General features: G+C 38.9%; 1 protein-coding gene across 6 annotated transcripts in view; it reads right to left on the reverse strand.

Annotated features, from left to right (window-relative positions):
* ARNT (aryl hydrocarbon receptor nuclear translocator) overlaps window positions 1-22900 on the reverse strand; it is a 62559-nt gene that overhangs the window by 24183 nt on the left and 15476 nt on the right. For 3 of the 6 annotated variants that reach the window (XM_027097762.1, XM_027097761.1, XM_027097763.1), the window contains exons 2-6: window positions 15331-15442; window positions 11444-11488; window positions 6509-6553; window positions 3745-3789; window positions 1228-1441 (exon numbers count right to left, since the gene is read on the reverse strand). In XM_027097762.1, the coding sequence (XP_026953563.1) occupies window positions 1228-1441; window positions 3745-3789; window positions 6509-6553; window positions 11444-11488; window positions 15331-15442 (461 nt within the window). The remainder of the gene's footprint in view (window positions 1-1227; window positions 1442-3744; window positions 3790-6508; window positions 6554-11443; window positions 11489-15330; window positions 15443-22900) is intronic. The other 3 variants (XM_027097764.1, XM_027097766.1, XM_027097765.1) reach the window with 1 other exon arrangement.

Genomic DNA, 22900 nt, shown 5'->3' on the forward strand with positions numbered 1-22900 from the left:
GGTCAATTTTTTCTTCCCTATACTTCCTATATTTTACAAGTTTTTCTGCAATAACCAACTGTTATTTTTAATAAAACACAACATGGCTTCCTTACTCTTTGAAGTTTTTGCTGACTATTCTCACTCAGGCCTGGCCATTCTATTCACTTTAGCTATTCCTCTAATGTGTGTACACACACACACACACACACACACACACACACACACACACACACACACACACACATATTTAATCCTATATAAATTATTAATAAGTTTTTTAAGGCATTTCTTCTCCGTACCCATTTTCCTATCATTTTTCACTTATGTGTGTATCCTACCACTCACATATCCATATTCAGACTGAGTTCCTGAAAGGCTGGAAATGTTTTTGCCTTCTCTATTTCTCTCATAGTGCATCAAATGTACCAGAGTACATCTCTAAGCAACAACTTCCTATTAGACTCCTTGTATCACTAAAACTGGAAGCTGCTTCAAGAATAAAAACTAGTTTCCTTCCATCTTCTATAACCCTAAAGCCAAGGAAAAGAACTGGTTCATGGACACAGTCATTTCTTCTCCCTGTGATTCCACTGTTCTTCATGAGTACAGTTCTAAAGTACCTATAAGTTTAGCTAAATAGCTTTCACAATTCTTCTCTACTTCTCACTGCTCCAAAGCTAATAAATGATATAGTCAGGGATCAAAACTCACTCTCCCATGGTCTGAATATTTCCTTCAGAGCGGAATTCTTGTGCTTTGAAGAATCTACAGGGATTTCCCTAGTGGCACAGTGGTTAAGAATCTGCCTGCCAATGCAGGGGACACGGGTTTGAGCCCTGGTCCCAGAAGATCCCATATGCTGCGGAGCAACTAAGCCCATGTGCCACAACTACTGAGCCTGTTCTCTAGAGCCCACAAACCACAACTACTGAGCCCACAAGCCACAACTACTGAAGCTCGCGCACCTAGAGCCCGTGCTCCACAACAAGAGAAGCCACCGCAATGAGAAGGCTGCGCACCACAACTAAGAGTAGTTCCCACTCACCGTAACTAGAAAAAGCCTGCACGCAGCAACGAAGACCCAAAGCAGTCGAAAAATAAATTAAATAAATAAATAAGAAACTACAGACTTAGCTCTGCTCTGACTCCCAATATAATGTGCTATTCAGGATTATGGTCATCTACCCCAAAAGGATCAAAACCTTCAAAAGATTCTAGACTCTCTCAGCTGTGCTTCCCAGAGACCTGATCAGTGAGGAAAGACGGCTTGTAGGTGCCATCAGTGGATGTGTTGCCAGTTCCTCGCAAGGACTTCATGTGAGAAACCGCCATGCGTAAGATGGTTAGCTTGTCTGGTTTTCGAGCCAGGGCACTACAGGTGGGTACCATGTCTGACAGTTCTGTTATGTAGGCTGTCATCTTGTTCCGTCGGCGCCGTTCAATTTCACTATGGTTTTCCCTGCATGGAGAGAGAGAGAGAGGAGAAGCCCCATCCAGGTGGTCACATCTGGCCATTTGGGAGCCGGGAGAGAGATATGAATACCAAGTGAGCTGCTGAAGAAATATGGTATTCAGATTTAGTGATGCTTAAGTCTCAGAAGTTAAAGTAAGGTTTGCCAAACTTCTCATGCAGAGCAAGTATGGAATAGAAACTAATGAGGCAGACAGGGTACAAGCAGATACCAGCAATTCTAACTCCTGGAAACTTCACTTCCTATGTAAATTACCACTCCCTCAGAACAAAATGTGTTTTAAGAAATGACAGTCTTGGGAAGCAGCCACATAGCACAGGGAGATTACCTCAGTGCTTTGTGACCATCTAGAGGGGTGGGATAGGGAGGGTGGGAGGGAGGGAGACACAAGACGGAAGAGATATGGGGATATATGTATATGTACAGCTGATTCACTTTGTTATAAAGCAGAAACTAACACACCATTGTAAAGCAATTATACTCCAATAAAGATGTTAGGAAAAAAAAAAGAAATGACAGTCTTAAAAAATGCTGAAAGCAGCTTGGCTGATTTCATGTCTACCAATTCAACTTTTTAAAGGCTGAAAACATAAAATGACCAATTTTTTCCAACACAAGTATGTTGCTCAACAGCTGATACAAGAATTGATAGTATAGATTCCCTTGGTCTATAAAATGCTGTTTGTTCTAAGCTTCTCTCTTATTCTCAACACTAGACAGCAGAATTGGAAGTTTTACTTGTCCCACTAATGCACAAAGCCCTACCTTCTCTATCTGGGTTTGGTGCCAGTACACTGAGCTCATGAGATTTGTAAGATATCATCTACTAGAGGTCCCTTATGGGTGCCCAATTTGGGACAAAGCGAACTGGAGAATAGGAGTGAAGTGGACAGGAAGATGTTTAAAGGCCTGAAAACATACAATCTGGATCTCACCAGGGTAAGTAGAACATATCTCCAATACTGACTTCCTCAAAATCAAACAGAATATCATTGTTAAAAATAGTAATCCAGTAGTTTTCAAACTGGATTTCTGAAAAGCCTAATAGTTCCTCAGTGTCTTCTGTGGGACTGCTTCAAGGAAAGACCCAAACAACATGCTACATTTCTGTTTTTACTTGAGCAGCTTTGCTTTTGTCTTTTTTATTGACTTCTATTATCACTTAAGGATTCTATTGGAACAAAAGTTCTCTGCCAAAACAAAAAGAACACAACAAATCTAACATAAATCTCTTTTTTATGATAAGAGCAAACTAAGGTCAAGCAGTTAACTGACTCTTCTAAGGGCTGCCCTCATTCCCAATGAAGGCAATGTTCTTCCCACCATACCACACCAATCAGTTTTATGAAAGTGAAAGAGTTCGTAGGAGACATAAGTTGAAATGGCAGCAAAATGAGCTTGCGGCCCAGCTGAAAGAGGAAATGGTAGGTAAGAGGGGGGAAGTAATAAAAACTGGTACTGGTATTAGTGATCTACCTCCTACTGAGTATCCCAAATCACAGAGACCAAAAAACAGGAAAATTTGGGCACAACATTTCTTCCACAGTATTTCTACATTATCGACAACAGTCTCCAAAGAGAACTCCATAGAGTCTCCTTTACTGAAAAGGTCTCACAACATAGATTGACATTCAGTTACTTTGCCTGAGAAACATAAAATTCAATACTCAAACATAAAGCACCCATTTTCCTAGTATCTGACAGATTTCTGACACTGAAATCCATAAGGCTGATCTTTTAAACAGCCACATCTAGGCTGCTAAGCTTTTCTGGGAAACACAAAAGATTCAATCACCAAAGCAACACCAGTACTGCTGTGATAAAGTAATCTAGACTGTGAGTCTACACAGGAAAAGAAGGGTGAGCCTTCTAGAGAGGTGTGGAGTAAATACTGAGGCCTAAAGACTGGGAACTAATTGCAAACACAGATATATTTACTGGTTTTCTGATGAAGGAGTATTTCCCTGCTAAAGCACCAACTGGCACAGCTGCACTGTTTCTGAAAGCTTTTTATTCTGTGAAACTTAGTGCTAAGATAAAGATAAAAAGAGAAATCTATAAAAACTAATAGCAATTTCTTAAATTCCTAAGTAAAGTTCCTTCAACCACCCACTTTCTGATGGGGGAAGCCAAAGTTCCTGTTACACACAAACTTCTAAAAATCTTGTCCTCTCTTGCCACAGACAAGGAAAAACACGAAGAGAAAGGGGAAGAAAAGAGCAGAATAAGAAAAAGGATAGAAAAAGCAGCATGATCTGCTTCATCATGCCAAAAGACACTGTTCTCCTACCTGGCGAGTCTCTCCTTATCCGCAGAGCTCTGCTCATCATCCGACCTAAAAACAGAATTAACGAACTAAGCTAAAAGTAAAATAAAAAGAAAGAAGGAAGGAAGGAAAGAAGGGAGGAAGGGAAGAAAGAGGAAGGAAGAAAGGAAGGGAGGGAGGAAGGGAAGGAGAGAGGGAAGGGACAGAGAAAAAAGGGAAGGGAAGGAAAGAAAAGAAATAGAACAAAACAGATGCAGAGAAGAGAGGGGAAAATGGAAATATGGACAAGAACCTTGCCTGTAACTCTAAAAAGCCATCTGTTAGGATTAAGAAAAAGTAACTTACAGGACAAAGGTCAACATAAAAGCAAGGCTAATATTCATTATAAATTAACATAATCTGAGCACAGTAAGCCAATCATTCTCTGTAGAAACCAAGGATATACAGTTTGAACAAGAAACAAACAAGGGAATACCATTCTCACACAATGATCCCAATCTGAAAAGAAAATGATATCCACATATGCTATTCTATAATGAAAAAAAATCAAACAGTAAATCATGATAAGAATGTCAAACAAGTGATCACAATCTTTCTATAACACACATATAGCACACATGCACTCACAGACAAAATAACCAAACAGCTTCACTGGAGAAATTACATAAATAAAACTAAGAGCTAAGTTTCTGATATATTCCCTATCAATGATTTGATCCTAAAGTAGTAAATTTCGATTCAGTCACTTTCCCATTTCTCTGCAATAAAGCCATAACATTGCTAGATCCTAGTACCAACTCCCCCTTCCTGGAGGCGGCTACAAAGATTATCACTAAATTTCTCTGGATAACTAAAATACTATAAGGGTTGGTGACAGCTGAAGAAACAAGGTGTTGGTAGGCCAGTTTATCAGTAATCAATTCCATCTTAAATATATATATATATATATATATATATATATATAAAAACATAAAGAGATAACAATAAATAGAGTAACAAAAAAAGTCTAAGTATGACATAACAGGCTGAAAGACTAGCTATTAAAAATGACAAATATAATGACTTTATCAATATATGGGAAAGTTTCTAAAAAATGGCCAGCAGGAAAAAAAAAGAGACAAAAAATAACACAGTAATGATAAGAACCATGTGAAAACTTATGCATACTTACCAGAAGAGAAAGAAAACAGTGATATTAAGTGAAGTTTCATGTTCATTGGGTTGTTATAATTCCTTAACAAACTACAAATCATTTTTTCAAAAAGTTGGGAAAATTCATTTAAGCTTCTAAAGACCCTCTAACTGAATTCCGAAGGAGGATATGTGAGGTGAACTAGCTTAACAAATCATATCTTAAAGAAATGAGTTCTGGGAATTCCCTGCAAGTCCAGTGGTTAGGACTCCACACTTTCACTGCTGAGGGCACAGGTTCAACTCCTGGTCAGCGAACTAAGATACCACAAGCCACACAGTGTAGCCAAAAAGAAAAAAAAAAAAGAAAAAGAAATGAGTTCCTTTGTTTGAAAGTTAAATATCTAAAATTCCTATTACTACTCCTACTCCTACAGATCCATAATCCCTTATCCACTCTAATATTTCCGAGTGAAATACATGAATGTATAAATATTCACATTAAGCAAGACAAATGAAGTCTAAAACAGTTCAGGTCATGTTTTCATAGCTTTTAGGAATTTCAGTCAAGAGACTATGAACCTGTACCACCACCACTACTATTTGATGGCTTCACTTTCTAATGCAGCTTTTGAAAAACTACTCCCCAAATCCCTATTATTAACTTCTCATTTTAGAGATGGTCCACATCCTAAAATGTTTACAAGTATCTACTTCGATAAACAAATTCTTCAAAAACCTCTTAAATTCACTCCTTTCCTACTGTCATTGCCACCATTCTAGCCCAGGCCCTCATGATTTTATCACTGTCTTATTATTTCAATAGCCTCATATCTACCTCCCTCACTATAGTGCTTCTGTTTAATCAGTCCTATATACTGCTACTAGAGAAAAATCCCATATGCATTTTATATATTAGCATCTCATTCAAAGCTTATGATGGCATCTCACTGCTTCAGAGTAGTTTTAGACTACTCTGACTGATATTTCTTAGCCCTCTACATCAATTGTTCTCAATGTATGGGCCCCAGACCAGCAGTATCAGCAATGAATAAATAGTAAATGCTTATTAGTTAAGCACTGGATTTGGGATTATTCACTTTTCTGAGGTGGCTGCAAACTCGATATTTAAAAAACAAATAACTTACTACTTAATAATATATAGAATAAACTTTCTAAAAATAAACCAATATTTGACTTGAGAAGGATCTGTTTAATAAAGCAAATTATTTTTCATCCTCTTGACAGATAAACATATTGTTTTCAATAAAAACTCCAGTCTTCACATAAATCATTTCTTTGCTGTTATTTTTAAAAAAATAAAACCATTATCTATACAGATTTTGTAGATCCACTTAATAATAAATGCAACAAAGAAATTCATATTGTTTGTGTTCCTGTGGACACCCAGCAAGCACACTGTATAGCTATCTAACACATACATAAAAACACTGGGTAAAATATACCATTAGTTTGAAGCCGTAAGTCTGAAGCCCTGTTACCCAAACGTAAACAAGTATAATACTAAATTTCAACAGCTTTCAGAAGAAGAAACAGACTGGATAGAGAAATTAACTCTCACTGAGATAAAATTAAAACTCAGTATTTTTGAATTGCCTGGTCCCACGACAAGGACCAAGATGCTCTACTACATTACCTGGCAAACCGCTCCTTATCATTAGACATCTGATCGTCATCACACCTGAAGGAGAAAAAAAGGGGCTTAGTCCAAGGCATTACACTTGTTATATCTATTTCACTCTGAAAGGAAAACTAGAAAGGGGTAAAAAATATTCAACAAAAAAAAGCCAATGAAAAGGCATCACAAAACAACAGAGATAATAACAGCATCCCACAGAACTTAAAAACCCATGACTATTATTTGTCAGGGTTCTAATGTGTCCTTTACTCTTACTTATCAGACACTCCAAAAACAGACGATGATCTCATGACGGCACAGCTGACTACCCTGTCAACACCACTGAGGTTAAAGATTGTTTTGTTTTTGTTTTTCATTAATTATGGCAAAAAACGTGTAACACAAAATTTACCATCTTAACCATTTTTAAGTGTACAATTCAGTAGTGCTAACTACAATATGTTCACACTGTTGTACAAAATATCTCTAGAACTTTTTCACCTTGAAAAACTGAAATTCTATAGCTACTGAACACCATCCTCCCACTCTCCCTGCCCCCATCCCACGCCCAGCTCCTGGCAACCACCATTCTACTTTCTGTCTCTCTGATTTCGGCTACTTTATTTAGATCCTCATATAAGTGAAATCGTACAGTATTTATCTTTTTGTGACTGGCTCATTTCATTTAGTATAATGTCCTCAAGGTTCACCCACGTTGTAGTATGTGATAGAACTTCCTTCTTTTTTAAGGCTGAATAATATTCCACTAGCTGTATATACCACACTTCTTTATTCGTCAATGGATATTTGGGGTGCTTCCACCTCTCAGCTACTATGAAAAATTGGGCAGTGAACATGAGTGTGCAAATATCTCTCCAAGATCCTGCTTTCAATTCTTTTGGATATATCACCAGAAGTGGCACTGCTGGATCATATGATAATTCTGTTTTTAATGTTCCTCCAAAGTGGCCGCACCATTTTACATTCCCATCCACAGTACACAAGAGTTCCAATTCCCCCATATCCTCACCAACACTTGTTATTTTCCGGGTTTTTTGATGGTGGCCAGCCTAATGGCCTACTCATTGTGGTTTTGATTTACATTTCTCTGATTAGTGATCATGAGCATCTTTCCATATGCTTTTTGGCCATTTGTGTATCTTCTTTGGAGAAATGTCTATTGAAAGTCCTTTGCCCATTTTTTAATCAGGTTGTTTTTTTGTTATTGAGTTGCAGGAGTTCTTCAAGTATCATGGAAATTATCTTTTTTTTTTTTTTTGTGGTACTCGGGCCTCTCACTGTTGTGGCCTCTCCTGTTGCGGAGCACAGGCTCTGGACGCGCAGGCTCAGCGGCCATGGCTCACGGGCCCAGCTGCTCCACGGCATCTGGGATCTTCCCGGACCGGGGCACGAACCCGTGTCCCCTGCATCGGCAGGCGGACTCTCAACCACTGCGCCACCAGGGAAGCCCACTACAAACTTTTAATGAAAACAGTGATCTAAGCTGAAAAAAGAGACCTATAATTTACATATTAATTTTGTTTGTTTGTTTGTTTTAATTTACTTTTGGCTGAGTTGGGTCTTCGTTGCTGTGCACAGGCTTTCTCTAGTTGTGGCAAGCAGGGGCTACTTTTCGTTGCCGTGTGTGGGCTTCTCACTGCGGTGGCTTCTCTTGTCGCGGAGCACGGACTCTAAGCACACAGGCTTCAGTAGTTGTGGCACATGGGCTCAGTAGCTGCAGTGCACAGGCTTAGTTGCTCCACAGCATGTGGGATTTTCCCGGACCAGGGCTCGAACCCATGTCCCCTGCACTGGCAGGCGGATTCTTAACCACTGCACTACCAGGGAAGTCCTTTCATATTAATTTTGAATCTCAAGAATGAATCTTGCAGATATTTGCTACTCAAAATGTGGTCAGTGGACCAGAAACAGCAGCATCACTTAGGAATCTATTAGAATGCAGAATCTTGGGTACTACCACAGACCTAATGAATTATAATCTCTATCTTATCAAGAACCCCTGGTGGATTTGTACATGCATTTGTTTGAATTTGAGAAGCATTCTAGATACTAGCAACTCTAATATTGTACCTAGAATTTCAAAGTCTTTATATTCTTAAAAATTATTTTATGGTCTCTCTCTCTCTTTTTCTCTCTTACTTCTCTTCCTCTTCCTCTGTTGTGTGAGGACACAACAAGAAAGCAACCATCTGCAAGCCAAGAAGAGAGCTCTCACCAGAGCCCAACCATGCTGGTGCCTTGACCGCAGACTTCCAGCCTCTAGAACTGTAAGAAAATAAATTTCCTCTGTTTAAAAAAATATATGTATTTTATAGATGTTGTCTGGAGAATATAACAAAATGACACTTGGTACTTCACTGGTTGCACAGTGGTTAAGAATCCGCCTGCCAACGCAGGGGACACAGGTTCGAGCCCTGGTCCCGGAAGATCTCACATGTCACAGAGCAACTAAGCCTGTGCGCCACAACTACCGAGCCTGCACTCTAGAGCCCACGAGCCACAGCTATCAGTAGTTAGTTAGTTAGTAGAGCCCGTGTGCCACAACTACTGAAGCCCGCACGCCTATAGCGTTATATATAGCCTATATCTCTGTTGTCTGTGCTCTGCAACAAGAGAAGCCGCTGCAATGAGAAGCATGCGCACCACAATGAAGAGTAGCCCCCGCTCGCCGCAACTAGAGAAAGCCCACGCACAGCAATGAAGACCCAATGCAGCCAAAAGTAAATAAATTTAAAAAATGAATTTTTTAAAAAAATGACACTTGAACAAAGTGATGAAAAGAGGTAATAAATTACAGCTTTCATCCACCAAGGAGATTTAATATTGATTTACAGATACAACGCAAATAAGACTTTCACTCATTGACCAAAGTGGAGAATTCCAATTAAAAAAAAAAAAAAAGTACTGGGAATTCCCTGGCGGTCCAGTGGTTAGGACTCCATGCTTCCACTGCAGGAGACATGGGTTCGATCCCTGGTTGGGGAACTAAGATCCCACTTGCCGCGAGGCCAAAAAAAAAAAGTACCGATGGTCAAATAAAAAAAATTGGTGATGCCTCACTTGGGCATAATGACCTACTTGGTAAGATGAATTATGAAAACCTTTTTTTATGGTTGGGGAAAAGACAAATAAACCTTTTTAAATTTGCATATAGTTTGTGACTACCAGATTTTGTGGAAATGGAAGCAATGACTCAGGGATAGAGCTAACTGATAGGTATAAATAAGACTAGTGGTTACCCCTATCTCATTCATATGCACAACACAGTTCCACTAACAGTATTTATCATTATAATTAGGGATTCCTAACTGGAGGAATTCCCAATGGAACTGTATGAAAAAAGTCTATTCTTGAACAGAAATTGAAATCTCTACCCCTCTTCACATTTGTTGACACTCATTAAGTCTAAAGAGCTCTCCTGGAGAATTGCTTTCTCCAATATTTTGCAACTATCTCTTTATGGTGGCCAAGCCATGGTTGTTGTTTTCAAGAATATATGGCAGTGTTCCGCAACTAGGCAGTTGCTAGAAACACAAGCTTTCACTTTAAACATTGCAAAAACAACAACGATATTAAAAAAAATACACAGATAGATGTAACTGACTAAGCATTACAAAACTAAACAATGGCAAGCAATTTACAATATGGGCATCCTCTGTGTAAAAACAAAAACTGAGGAGACAGTGTGTGTATGTGCACACATATATGTGCATTTAAATACACTTACATATGCACTGAATATTTCTGGAAGGATACTTAATAAACTGGAAACTACAATTGTCTAAGGGGAAGGATTCTGAAGGTCTGAAGTGAGGGAAGATGTACTTTCATTACATATAACTCTGCACTGTTTAAAAATTTTGCAATATAATGTTTATATTTCTTTTAAGAACTTAGTTAATAAAACAAACAAATAATGAAGCCTGGGCACTCACATAATAAAATAAATTGTTTAAAAAATAGGGCTCCTTTATTTATTTCTCAAATATTTGTTATTCTGCAATGTAGACACTACCTAGGTAATATTTTCAAATTTGAAAAGAAAAAAGGCAGGTTGCAGTCAAGGTTATCTTCCATTCTTTGACTCTTATAGCTTTCCTTACTTAAAAACAAAGCCAAGTGACTGGTCTTAAGCAAAAATAAAAATTTCCCTTTTCTGAAAAAACTCCTTCATCAATATACTGAAAAGTCCATTTTCAGTTCTCCAGAAGATTCACTACTCAAAGATACAAATTCCAATTCCTGCTCTGTAGGAGAAGTCAGTGAGTATTAGAGGGCATGAAAGATTAGTACATTAATGACCCCCAAACTAATTACACCTTGCAGTATTCACTACCTGGTATAGCACCATCCTGTACTGAATCAGGACTCAGACATATGACTTGCTTTAGCCAATGGGACAACAGCAAACGTCAATCCAAAGCAATAGCTTGATAAGCATTCAGACTGGGACCTGCCCTTTGGATTGCAGCCATCACCATGTAAAGACACTCAGTCTGCCCTCCTTAAGGATAAAAGACCACAAAGAAAGAGATACCCAGCCTTATCAGCTGAGTCCAGTTCCCAGCTGACAAGGCAGCTGAATGCAGTCTTATGAGTGAGTCTAGGCAAGATCAGCAGAATAACCATCTAACCAATCCACAGAATTGTGAGAAATAATAAATCATTTTTCTTTTTAAGCCACACAACAATAGATAACTGACACAGAGGGTCTTGTAAATTCCTCTGCTCTCCCCTCATTGAGCTCTTTCCTCTGGAGCTATTACCAGAATGCTTGAAAATTTTATGGGGTATAATGTAATAGGTAACTTTAGTTTTAGGGTGAAGCACTCTCCTTAGGCCTAAAGACAAAAATATTATGAGTCAGAAATATAAAGATAATGAAATAATTTTTAATATCAGAAATCTAGAGAAAGTTTTTTAAGATCTTACCTCAAAAATTTACTGTTCCCTTCTCCATCATCATCAAAATCCAATCTGGGGAAAGCCAACAAAAAATATTATCAGCCTATTGAAAATGCAGAACATTAAAAAAATTAAAATTCTAAATCTACAAGCTATCTGAACACCCACTCAGATGGAAGAAGGAAAAGAGGAAGTGGAATAAGTAAAGGTATATTACCTCTTCCTGTTGTACCAAACTGGGCAAAGAAATTAGCCAATCAAAAGGGAATACCGGGGCTTCCCTGGTGGCGCAGTGGTTGAGAGTCCGCCTGCCGATGCAGGGGACACGGGTTTGTGCTCCGGTCCGGGAAGACCCCACATGCCGCGGAGCGGCTAGGCCTGTGAGCCTATGCTCCGCAACGAGAGAGGCCACGACAGTGAGAGGCCAGCGTACCGCAAAAAGAAAAAAAAAAAAAAGGAATACCTATTGCTACCTTTCATTTTCCTAGGGTAGCAATCCACCTTTGCCAAAGTTTTATATCACAGTACAACCTCTACAAAAGGAGCAGGATCAACTCAAAAAGACAAGAAAAAATTAATATGAATAATTCAGGACTGTTTTTCATTTCTATAGTCTGCCTTAGGCTATGTTAAGCTCTCTGAAACATCTCTCAAAACAGTGATGTTCCATAGGGAGTGATTTTAAGACCTCTGGAGGTTGGCTGGTTGGTTGGTTGGTTGCTTTTTGGCTGCGCTGCACAGCTTGTGGGATCTTAGTTCCCAAGGGACTGAACCCAGGATTGAACCCGCGTCCTCAGCAGTGAAAGCGTGGAGTTCTCACCACTGAACCAACAGGGAATTCCCCGAAGGTTGTTAAATGATGTTTCTCTCCTTCATTCACCTAATGAACAAGTAATATATGCTACATTCCGGATACTGTGCTAGATGAGGTGAAAACAAAAGACTTGCCCTCAAGGGATTCTTTGCCTAGACAAATAAAATATACAAGTGAGAATGAGAAAGCTTCATATGGAGAGCACAATCAAGAAGCTTTAAATGTTTCGTAAAAGCAGAGGTGACTTTCATTTCAAGGGATTAGGCAAGATTATAGGTAACAAGATAGGCCAATCTCCTATTAATCTCTATACTCCATTAAACTAAAACATTACTCATGTTACCACCTTAACCCAATGATCTTGGCATCTCTACTACTGTGATAACCTGATATTATGGGCCTCTAAATGGGTTATATATGAAGTACATAGCATCAACCCTGAAAGTGTCCATTCTTCTTCCTCTCTGTAGCCCCAGATCACCTGTCAAAGTCTACCTATTTACCCAATAACTCCACTTCTAAGAATCTATCCTAAAGAAATAACTCAGAGAAAAAAATTTATATACAAAGATATTCATTAAGCATTATATATAACAGCAAATCTTCAAAACAGTTTAAATGTCCCAAAATAGCAATTAAGTACATCCCCTCTATGTAAGTATTTTAAATTATGTTTCTATAGCATATGTGACAATATGGAAAAAAGGTTATTGTATACAATTAGGTAAAAAGACCAGACTATATAAACCTACATAATTATATGATTATAACTATTTAAAGAAATCTACATATAGAATAAAGAATGAAGTAATTACCCTAAAAAAAACTGATGGGAGATGACTTTGGGTAGTAGGATTATTGCTCTTTAGTCTTCTTTCTATATTTTCCAATCTTTCTTTTAAAAAATGTATATTTATTTTAATATATTTTCCTGATTATCAATAAAACACACTTACTTCAGAAAATCTAGAAATAACTAAAAACAAAAGAAAAAATAAATCACCCATAATCCCATCACCCATACATCTGATGAGTATCCTTTCAGTTTTTTTGCTATGCACACATGTTATTTATATATTTTTTTCTGATAGAGTTGGTATATTACATACACTGTAACCTTTTTTATTTCATTTTATTCTTTTTTTAAAATGTATTTTATTTATTTATTTGTTTATTTATTGGCTGCGTTGGGTCTTCTGTTGCTGTGTGCCTTTCTCTAGTTGTGGTGAGCGGGGGCTACTCTTCATTGTGGTGCGAGGGCTTCTCATTGTGGTGGCTGCTCTTGTTGCAGAGCACAGGCTCTAGGCGTGCAGGCTTCAGTAGTTGTGGCACACGGGCTTCAGTTGTTGTGGCTCGTGGGCTCTACAGCGCAGGCTCAGTAGTTGTGGCACATGGGCTTAGTTGCTCCGTGGTATGTGGAAGCTTCCGGACCACGGCTTGAACCCGTGTCCCCTGCATTGGCATGCGGATTCTTAACCACTGTGCCACCAGGGAAGCCCCTGTAACCTCTTTTCTCAATATACTGTAAACATTTTTCTGTACCAATACATATTTGTCACTTCTAATAGCTGTACATTTTCAATACAACTTTCTCAATCAATCCCCTAATTTTGATAATACTGCTTCTAATTGTTTGCTATTATATATAACCATAACACTGTGTTTAAGAGAGTAGACAATAAAAGCTAACCTCCCAAGGTTCATATCATAGATCTTCCACTTATTAGCTTCAAAACCTTGGGTAAGTTACTTATTCACCAGATACCTCAGTAAATGAGTTAAAATGTATAAAGCTCTTGGAGACATAGCAAGTCTTAATATGTTACTCATGTTAACACCTTAACCCAGGGATCACTCTTTCATTACTACTGGTAAGAGGAAACTTAAAGACTAGTTATAACACTAGCTACATAATTATTAAAAGAAAAAGAAAGAAAAAGAAATTCAATACTTTAATACTTTAAAAAGTAGGTAAAATACTACCCATTCTTCCAGGCCTTTCTAAAGCAACCTCTTTTCTGAAGCCTTTCCCAATTTCTAACAACCAATGGTGGTATTCCCATACACTGGAACACACAGCAGTGTATCTGCTCCTTTCTTAGCAAACCTGGCATATTCTATCTTGAATTATATTTATGCATGTAGTGATTATCCCTTTCAGAACATAAGCAACTAAAAGACGAAGACTGTGCCTTATTTACCTCTGTATCCTAGTAGCAATCGGCACAATGACTTACACTAATGAGGCATCTAATAAATAATTTTGGAACTAAATGGACTCTAGGTTCCAAGCAAGGCAACAGATCAATAACTTAAAGGAGACATATTCTACAGTTCAGCATTCTCTAAATTCAGAAAAGTAAAAAGCCTACCAGGGACTTCCCTGGTGGCACAGTAGTTAAGAATCCACCTGCCAATGCAGGGGACATAGGTTCGATCCCTGGTCTGGGAAGATCCCACATGCCATGGAGCAACTAAGCCCGTGCACCACAACTACTGAGCCTGCGCTCTAGGGCCCGCAAGCCACCACTACGGAGCCTGAGCACCACAACTACTGAAGCCCGCGCGCCCTAGAGCCCTTGTGTCGTGACTATTAAGCCCGTGTGCTGCAACTACTGACGCCTACGCACCTACAGCCCGTGCTCCACAACGAGAAGCCACCGCAATGAGAAGCCCATGTACCGCCACTAAGAGTAGCCCCTGCCTGCTGCAACTAGAGAAAGCCCAAGTGCAGCAGCGAAGACCCAACGCAGCCAAGAAAAAAAAAAAGGCCTACCAAAAAATTTTGAGAATGCAGATACAAAGCTTAATGAAAGCAGTGAAATTTTCTCAGCAATGGTGAAATCTTTGGGCTTAGCCAGAGTCCTTTACCTCTTAGAGATTTTTGTTTTAAAAAACAAAATAAAACTGCTTGTAAGAAACTAAGATAAAGACATCAATTCCATACAAAGAAAAATCCAGGGATTAAAGAAAGTTATCTGATAGGAGTGTAGTAAGTAGCCAGAAGAAGTGAGAGGGTTAGGAATAGATGGTTCAGCGACTAACAAAATCAGGCTGGTTTAAAGGAGAGACATTTGTAACATAGTACACTCAAACTCACCCTGGTCGCCGCTTAATAGCCCTCTGGACAATGGCTCCTCCACCTTGAATTCCAGGCCCAGGGTTTCCAGAGGCAATGGCTGGACCCAGTGATGGTACATCTGATGTCATTTCTGTCAGAGAAAAACAGAAATACAGATTTTAAAAAGATTGTTCTTGCTTATCATCATCATCAAACTGGCTAGAAGAAAGGCTCAAGCTATGGATAAAATCTCAGGAGTTTGCTAGAAAACCCAAATGCTCACGTCCAGGCTGCTTTTCTTGAATTCTTACCCTGAGAAAAGATTTCCCTACACTTCAATTCCCCCAACTTCATACAGTTTGGAAGAGGTAGCACTATATTCTATAGCCTTCTCTTTTAAAAGCTGGTAATAGTGACATAATATTAATCTAAAACACACACACAAATTGGTTTACATATTTCACTAATGCAACAAATATACATAACTTAGCTCCTCTGATTTATTTTTTTTGGAAAATACAAAAAAAACCCAAAATTTAAAAAATCACCTAAATTCCAATACTCAAAAAAAAACTATATAGAGTAGGGACTTCCCTGGTGGTCCAGTAGACTCTGCGCTCCCAATGCAGGGGGCCCGGGTTTGATCCCTGGTCAAGGAACTAGATCCCACGTGCTGCAACGAAGACCCAGTGCAGCCAAATAAATAAACAAATGTGTTTTTTTTTTAAGTTGAGCTCATTTTATTTCTTATTTTTTCCCTCAGATTATATACACCTATCTCTCTGATCAAAAACAGGCACATTTGGTCATGGCTAATTATGTTCCAGAAAGCCTGCTACAATTTTTGCTCCCACTAACAGGATATGAGAGTACCTATTTCCCTCACCAGAACTGCATATTATACTTTTTAATTTCACCAAACCTGACAGGTAAAAATGGTACAGTATTTGTTGTAATTCTTGTATCTTTTTACATTAGTCATCTGAAATCAATGAGTTGACTCTTCATATCTTTAATATTTTTATACTGAATATCTTTTTCTAATGAATTTGTAAGATCTATCAGTATATAAAGGATATTAAAGGATATCAATATATAAAAGATAATAAATGCCTGTTATGTATTACAAATATTTTTCATCACCTACCTTAGCCTTTAAATATATAACATTTCACAATTTTATGCTGTAAAATTTATCAGTGTTTTCCTAAATAATTCCGGGATTTCTGTCTTACTTAGGAAAGCTCCCCACCCTCGAGATTATTTCTATATTTTCTTATAATACTTTTGTGTTTCACATTTAGATTTTTAATCCATATGGAATTTACTACTTATGCCTACCTGGCATAAGGCAGGACTCTGATTATTTTCTTACACATGGTTAGATAATTATTCTAATATCATTTATGGGATAATCCATCCTTTCCTCACTTATCGGAAATGACTCCTTTACTACTTTACTTTTACTTTACTACTTTACTTACTTTACTTTACTTTTAGGTGTCTGCAAATAATTGATCTCTTTCTATACTTTTATTCTGTATTAATATATTTTCCAGCTCCTATGTCAATACTGAACATGTTTGATAACTACAGCTTTATAGTACATTTGAATTATCTAATAGGAAAGTCCTCCATTCTCCATTAATTTATTTTACAAAATTTTCTTATTAAATGTCATATACTACTTCTGCTTCAGCCAAAATTAAATAAAATTTTTAAAATTTTTAAAAATTAAAAAAAAAGTTTAAGAGATGAGTGGGAAATCACATTCTCTGATGATGGAAAACTAAGGAGGATTTGTCACCAGCAGACCTATAGCTAAACAGGGACTTCTCTGGTGGTCCAGGGGTTAAGAATCCACCTTCCAATGCAGAGGACGTGGGTTTGATCCCTGGTCAGGGAACTAAGATCCCACATGCTGCGGGGCAACTAAGCCTGCGCGCTGCAACTTCTAAGCATGCGGGCCACAACTAGAGAGCCCACGTGCTGCAAACTACAGAGCCCACAAGCTCTGGAGCCCACACGCCACAACTATAGAGCCCACACGCTCTGCAACCCACGCGCCACTACAGAGAAGCTCGCGCGCCACAACGAGGAGTCCGCACCGCAGGGGAGGATCCGGTATGCCGCCAACAAAGATCTGGCATACCTCAACTAAGAGTCAACACAGCCAAAATAAAATAAATAAGTATTAAAGAGAACTTAAAAGAAAAAAGAAAATCAGCAAAGATATAGAAGTTCTCAATGATACCTCAATCAACAGGGTCCAATTAACATTTATAAAAACACTACACCCAACAACAGCAGATATACATTCTTTTCAAGTGTCCCCAGAACATATACCAAGATAGACCATATCCTGGGCCTTTAAACAAACCTCAACAAGTATAAAAGAATTGCGGGAATTCCCTGGTGGTCCAGTGGTGAAGAATCCGCCTTCCAATGCAGGGGATGTGGGTTCGATCCCTGGTTGGGGAACTAAGATCCCACATGCCACGAGGCAACCAAAACTGCGAGCCACAACTAGAGAGAAGCCTGCGTGTCACAACTACTGAGCCCGCATGCTCCTGAGCCCGCAACTAGAGAGAAACCCACAACGAAAAGCCCGCACGCTGCAAGGAAGACCCAGTGCAGCCAAAAATTTAAAAAACAAACAAATAAATAAAATAATCATAGATTGGATTCTCCAACCACAGTGGAATCAAACTATTTAGAAATCAGTAACAGAAAGATAACAGGAAAATCTCCATTCACTTGGACATTAAATAACACATTTCTAAATAATCAGTCAAAGAGAAAGTCTCAAAGGGAATAAAAAGTACAGTGAACTAAAATTAAAATGAGGGACTTCCCTGGTGGCGCAGTGGTTAAGAATCCGCCTGCCAATGCAGGGGACACAGGTTCAAGCCCTGGTCCGGGAAGATCCCACATGCCGCGGAGCAACTAAGTCCGTGCACCACAACTACTGAGCCTGCACTCTACAGCCCGCAAGCCACAACTACTGAGCCCACCCCTGTGCCACAACTAGTGAAGCCCGTGTGCCTAGAGCCCGTGCTCCATAACACGAGAAGCCACTGCAATGAAAAGCTCACGCACTACAACAAAGAGCAGCCCCCACTCGCTGCAACTAGAGAAAGCCCATGCATAGCAACGAAGACCCGACACAGACAAAAATAAATAAATAAATAAATTTATTTTTAAAAATTTTAATGAAATTACAAGATGGTAAAATTTGTGGGACACCCCAGAAGCTATAGTCATTAAAATGCTATATTAGAAAAGAGGAAAAGTCAAATAAATCATCTAAACTTTCACCTCAAGAACCTAGGATAAATAAATAAACGCAAAGCAAGCAAAAGGAAAGAAATAATGGAAAACACAAAATAATAAAATTTTAAAACAGAAAAACAATTTAAAAATAAAACAAAGAATTCTTTAAATAGATCAATAAAATTGACAAACCTCTAGCAAGACACACAACACACAAACTACCAAAATCAGGAAAAAAAACCCAGGGATATCACTAGAGACCCTGAAGAAATCTAAGAGATAATTAGGAATACTAAAACTTACACACATAAATTTGACAACTTAGACCAAAAGGATCAATTCCTTAAAAAATACAAACTAAAACAACTGTTCAAACACAAAATAGTTGATATGAATGGGCTCATACCTATTAGAAAACTGAATTCATAATTTAAGCACTCTCAAAAAAAAAAAATTCTAGGTCTAGCTGATTTCACTGGAGAATGCGACCAAACATTTAAAGAACTAACAGCAATGCTACACAATCTCCTCCAGAAACTATTTGAGGAAGGGGACACTTACCAATTCATCTTTTGAAGCTAGTATTACCCTGATACAAAAACCAGACAAAGACAGTAGAAAAACAAAACAAAAACTAGAGATCAATGTTCCTCATGAAAATAGATGCAAAAATCCTTAACAAAATATTAGTAAATAAAATTTAGCAATTTTAGCAAACAGAATTTAGCAATAGCTAAAGAACTATACAACATGACCATGTGTTTTATTCAAGGGAAGTAAACTGGTTCAATACTTGAAATCAATCAACATATTAATTGGCTAAGAAGAAAAATAACATGATCATATCAGCCTATGCATAAAAAGTATTTGCTAAAATTCAATACCCATTCTGATAAAAACATAGAAAAATTAAAATAAAGTGAAACGTCCTCACCTTGATAAAAGTATCTACAAAAAGAAAGAAAAAAAAACTACTGCTAATATACTTAATGGTGAAAGACAATGTTTTCTCCCTAAGATTTGGGAACTAGGAAAAAATGTTCACTCTCATCACTTATTTAAACATAGTGTGGGAAGTTCTAGCCTGTGCAAAAGTGCAGGAAAAGGAAATAGAAGGCATACAGATCAGAAAGGAAAAAATAAAACTGCCCCCATTTGCAGATTACATGATTGTCTTTGCAGAAAATCCTAAGGAATCTACCAAAACAAACAAAAAACCCTCCTAGAACAAATAAGTGAATTCAACGAAGTTGCAGTATACAAAATAAATATACAAAAATCAATTGTGTTTCTATATACTAGCAATTAACACATGGGCATCAAAATTTAAACTATAAAACCATTCATAACCACTTCAAAAAAGAAAAAATATTTAAGTATAAATCTATCAAACAGGCACAAGATTTGTATGCTGAAAGAATGCTGATCAAAGAACCAAAGACCTAAATAAATGGAGAGACATACCATGTTCACGGATTGGAAGGCTCAACAAAAGATGTTAATTCTCTTCAAACTGATAAACAGGTTTAATGCAATTCCTATCAAAATTCTACCCAGATGTTTCTGAAGATATAAACATGACCATTCTAGGGACTTCCCTGGTGACACAGTGGTTAAGAATCCACCTGCCAATGCAGGGGACACAGGTTCGATCCCTGGACTGGGACGATCCCACATGCCACGGAGCAACTAAGCCTGCAAGCCACAACTACTGAGCCCATGTGCCTCAACTACTGAAGCCCGCATGCCTAGAGCCCGTGCTCCACAACAAGAGAAACCACTGCAATGAGAAGCCTGTGCACTGCAATGAAGAGTAGCCCCTGTTCGCCGCAACTAGAGAAAGCCTGCACACAGCAATGAAGACCAAACGCAGCCAAAAATAAAAAAAAACTAATGGTAAAAAAAAAAAAAAACTAAAAAACTAATTGTATTAAAAAAAATGTTTTTAACTAAAAAATTTTTTTTAAAAATTAGGGCTTCCCTGGTGGTGCAATGGTTGAGAGTCCGCCTGCCGATGCAGGGGACACGGGTTCGTGCCCCGGTCCAGGAAGATCCCACATGCCGCGGAGCGGCTGGGCCCGTGAGCCATGGGCGCTGAGCCTGCGCGTCCGGAGCCTGTGCTCTGCAACGGGAGAAGCCACAGCAGTGAGAGGCCCGCGTACCCAAAAAAAAAAAAAAAAAATTAAACATGGGGCTTCCCTGGTGGCGCAGTGGTTGAGAGTCCGCCTGCCGATGCAGGGGACACAGGTTCATGCCCCGGTCCGGGAAGATCCCACATGCCACGGAGAGGCTAGGCCCGTGAGCCATGGCCACTGAGCCTGCGCGTCCGGAGCCCGTGCTCCGCAACGGGAGAGGCCACAACAGGGAGAGGCCCGTGTACCACAAAAAAAATAAAAATAAATAAAAAATTAAACATGACCATTCTAAAATTTATACAGGAAGGTAAGGAAACTATAATAGCTAAAACAAAGAAAAAGTGGGAGAAAAATCTACCTGAAAGACTTCTAATATAGCTACAGCAATTAAGACTGTGTGGCCCTGGCAAAGGGATAGACACTTAGATCGATGGAACCCAGAAACAGACCCACACAAATATGCCCAAATGATTTTGACAAAAGTGCAAAAGCAATTCAATGGAGGAAAGATAGCCTTTTCAACAAATGGTGCTAGAGCAACTAGACATCCATAGGCCAAAAAATGAACCTTGACCCCTTATACAAAAATTAATCAAAATGGATCATGGACTTATATGTAAAGTGTAAAACTATGTAACTTTTAGAAAAAAACACAGGAGTCGGACTTCCCTGGTGGCGCAGTGGTTAAGAATCCGCCTGCCAGTGCAAAGAACACGGGTTCGATCCCTGGTCTGGGAAGATCCCACATGCCGCAGAGCAATTAAGCCCGTGTGCCACAACTACTGAGCCTGCGCTCTAGAGCCCGTGAGCCACAACTACTGAGTCCACGTGCCACAACTACTGAAGCCTGTGCACCTAGAGCCTGTGCTCGGCAACAAGAGAAGCCACCGCATAAGAAGCCCGCGCACGGCAACGAAGAGTAGCCCCCGCTCGCCGGAACTAGAGAAAGCCCACACGCAGCAATGAAGACCCAACGCAGCCAAAAATAAATAAATAAAAATAAATTTAAAAAAAAATAGGACAAAATCTGCAGGATCTAGGGGCTAGTCAAAGAGTTCTCAGACTTGGTACCATAAGCATGATCCACGAAAGGAAAAACTGGCAAACTGGACATCACTGAAATGAAAACCTTTTGCTCTGTGAAGGACATCACTGAAATGAAAAACTTTTGCTCTGTGAAAGACTGTGAGAGGATCAAAAGACAAGTTACAGAGTGGGAAAAACATTGCAACAAAGGACAAAGGACTTGTATCTAGAATATAAAAAGAACTCTCAAAACTCAACAGTAAAAAAGCAAACAGTCTTTTTTTTTTTTTTGCGGTACGCAGGCCTCTCACTGCTGTGGCCTCTCCCGTTGCGGAGCGCAGGCTCCGGACGCACAGGCTCAGCAGCCATGGCTCACGGGCCCAGCCGCTCCACGGCATGTGGGATCTTCCCAGAACGGGGCATGAACCCATGTCCCCTGCATCAGCAGGCGGACTCTCAACCACTGCACCACCAGGGAAGCCCTACACTAGTAATTAGTTTCCTTCTCTTACTGCATTATTGCAAGGGTTCTTAATCTGTGTGTCAATGGATAAAATCCACCGGTAAACTTGGATGAAGAACAATTTTCTTTCTTTACTTTCATTAATCTCTAGCTGAAATTTAGCATTTCCTTCAATCATGAAAGTACAGTATAACAGTAGTTTTAGCAGTATCTGTGATTTTGTCATCAATAAAATCAGATATCACATGACAGTTATTACAGATATCTAGAATTACTGTTACATTCAATACTACTTTGAGAATATGGCAATTATTAGACTTGTCACTACATCTTATTTATTGTGTTAATGAAGAAACATTAATTTTTGTATTACAAATTTGTAATTTTTTATATTCTGATAGCTATATTTTTAATAGAATTGATTTTTCAAAATACTATGTAGTGTTATTTACACTCTGAACAACATTCTATGGGTTCAACAGGGAGAGCAAGCTGCACGCCAGGGTGATCTGGGGGCCTAGGGACCTGCCCCACCAGCTCACCAGAGTTTCCTCCCATGTGCAAGGCTTTCTGCCCCTCACCAGGGTCTCCAACTTGGCCCAGACCAGAGAAGGTTTTTATTTAGGAGTGGATGCAACACAAAAAGTGTGATAAGAACTTTTGAAGCCTCGAAGCAAAAGTGTTACTCCTTGGCTTTACAGTGAGTGCATGG

The sequence above is a fragment of the Aethalodelphis obliquidens genome, unplaced genomic scaffold (genome assembly GCF_003676395.1).
Source record: "Aethalodelphis obliquidens isolate GAN/ISIS:26980383/991018 unplaced genomic scaffold, ASM367639v1 scaffold116, whole genome shotgun sequence".
Lineage (NCBI taxonomy): Eukaryota > Metazoa > Chordata > Mammalia > Artiodactyla > Delphinidae > Aethalodelphis > Aethalodelphis obliquidens.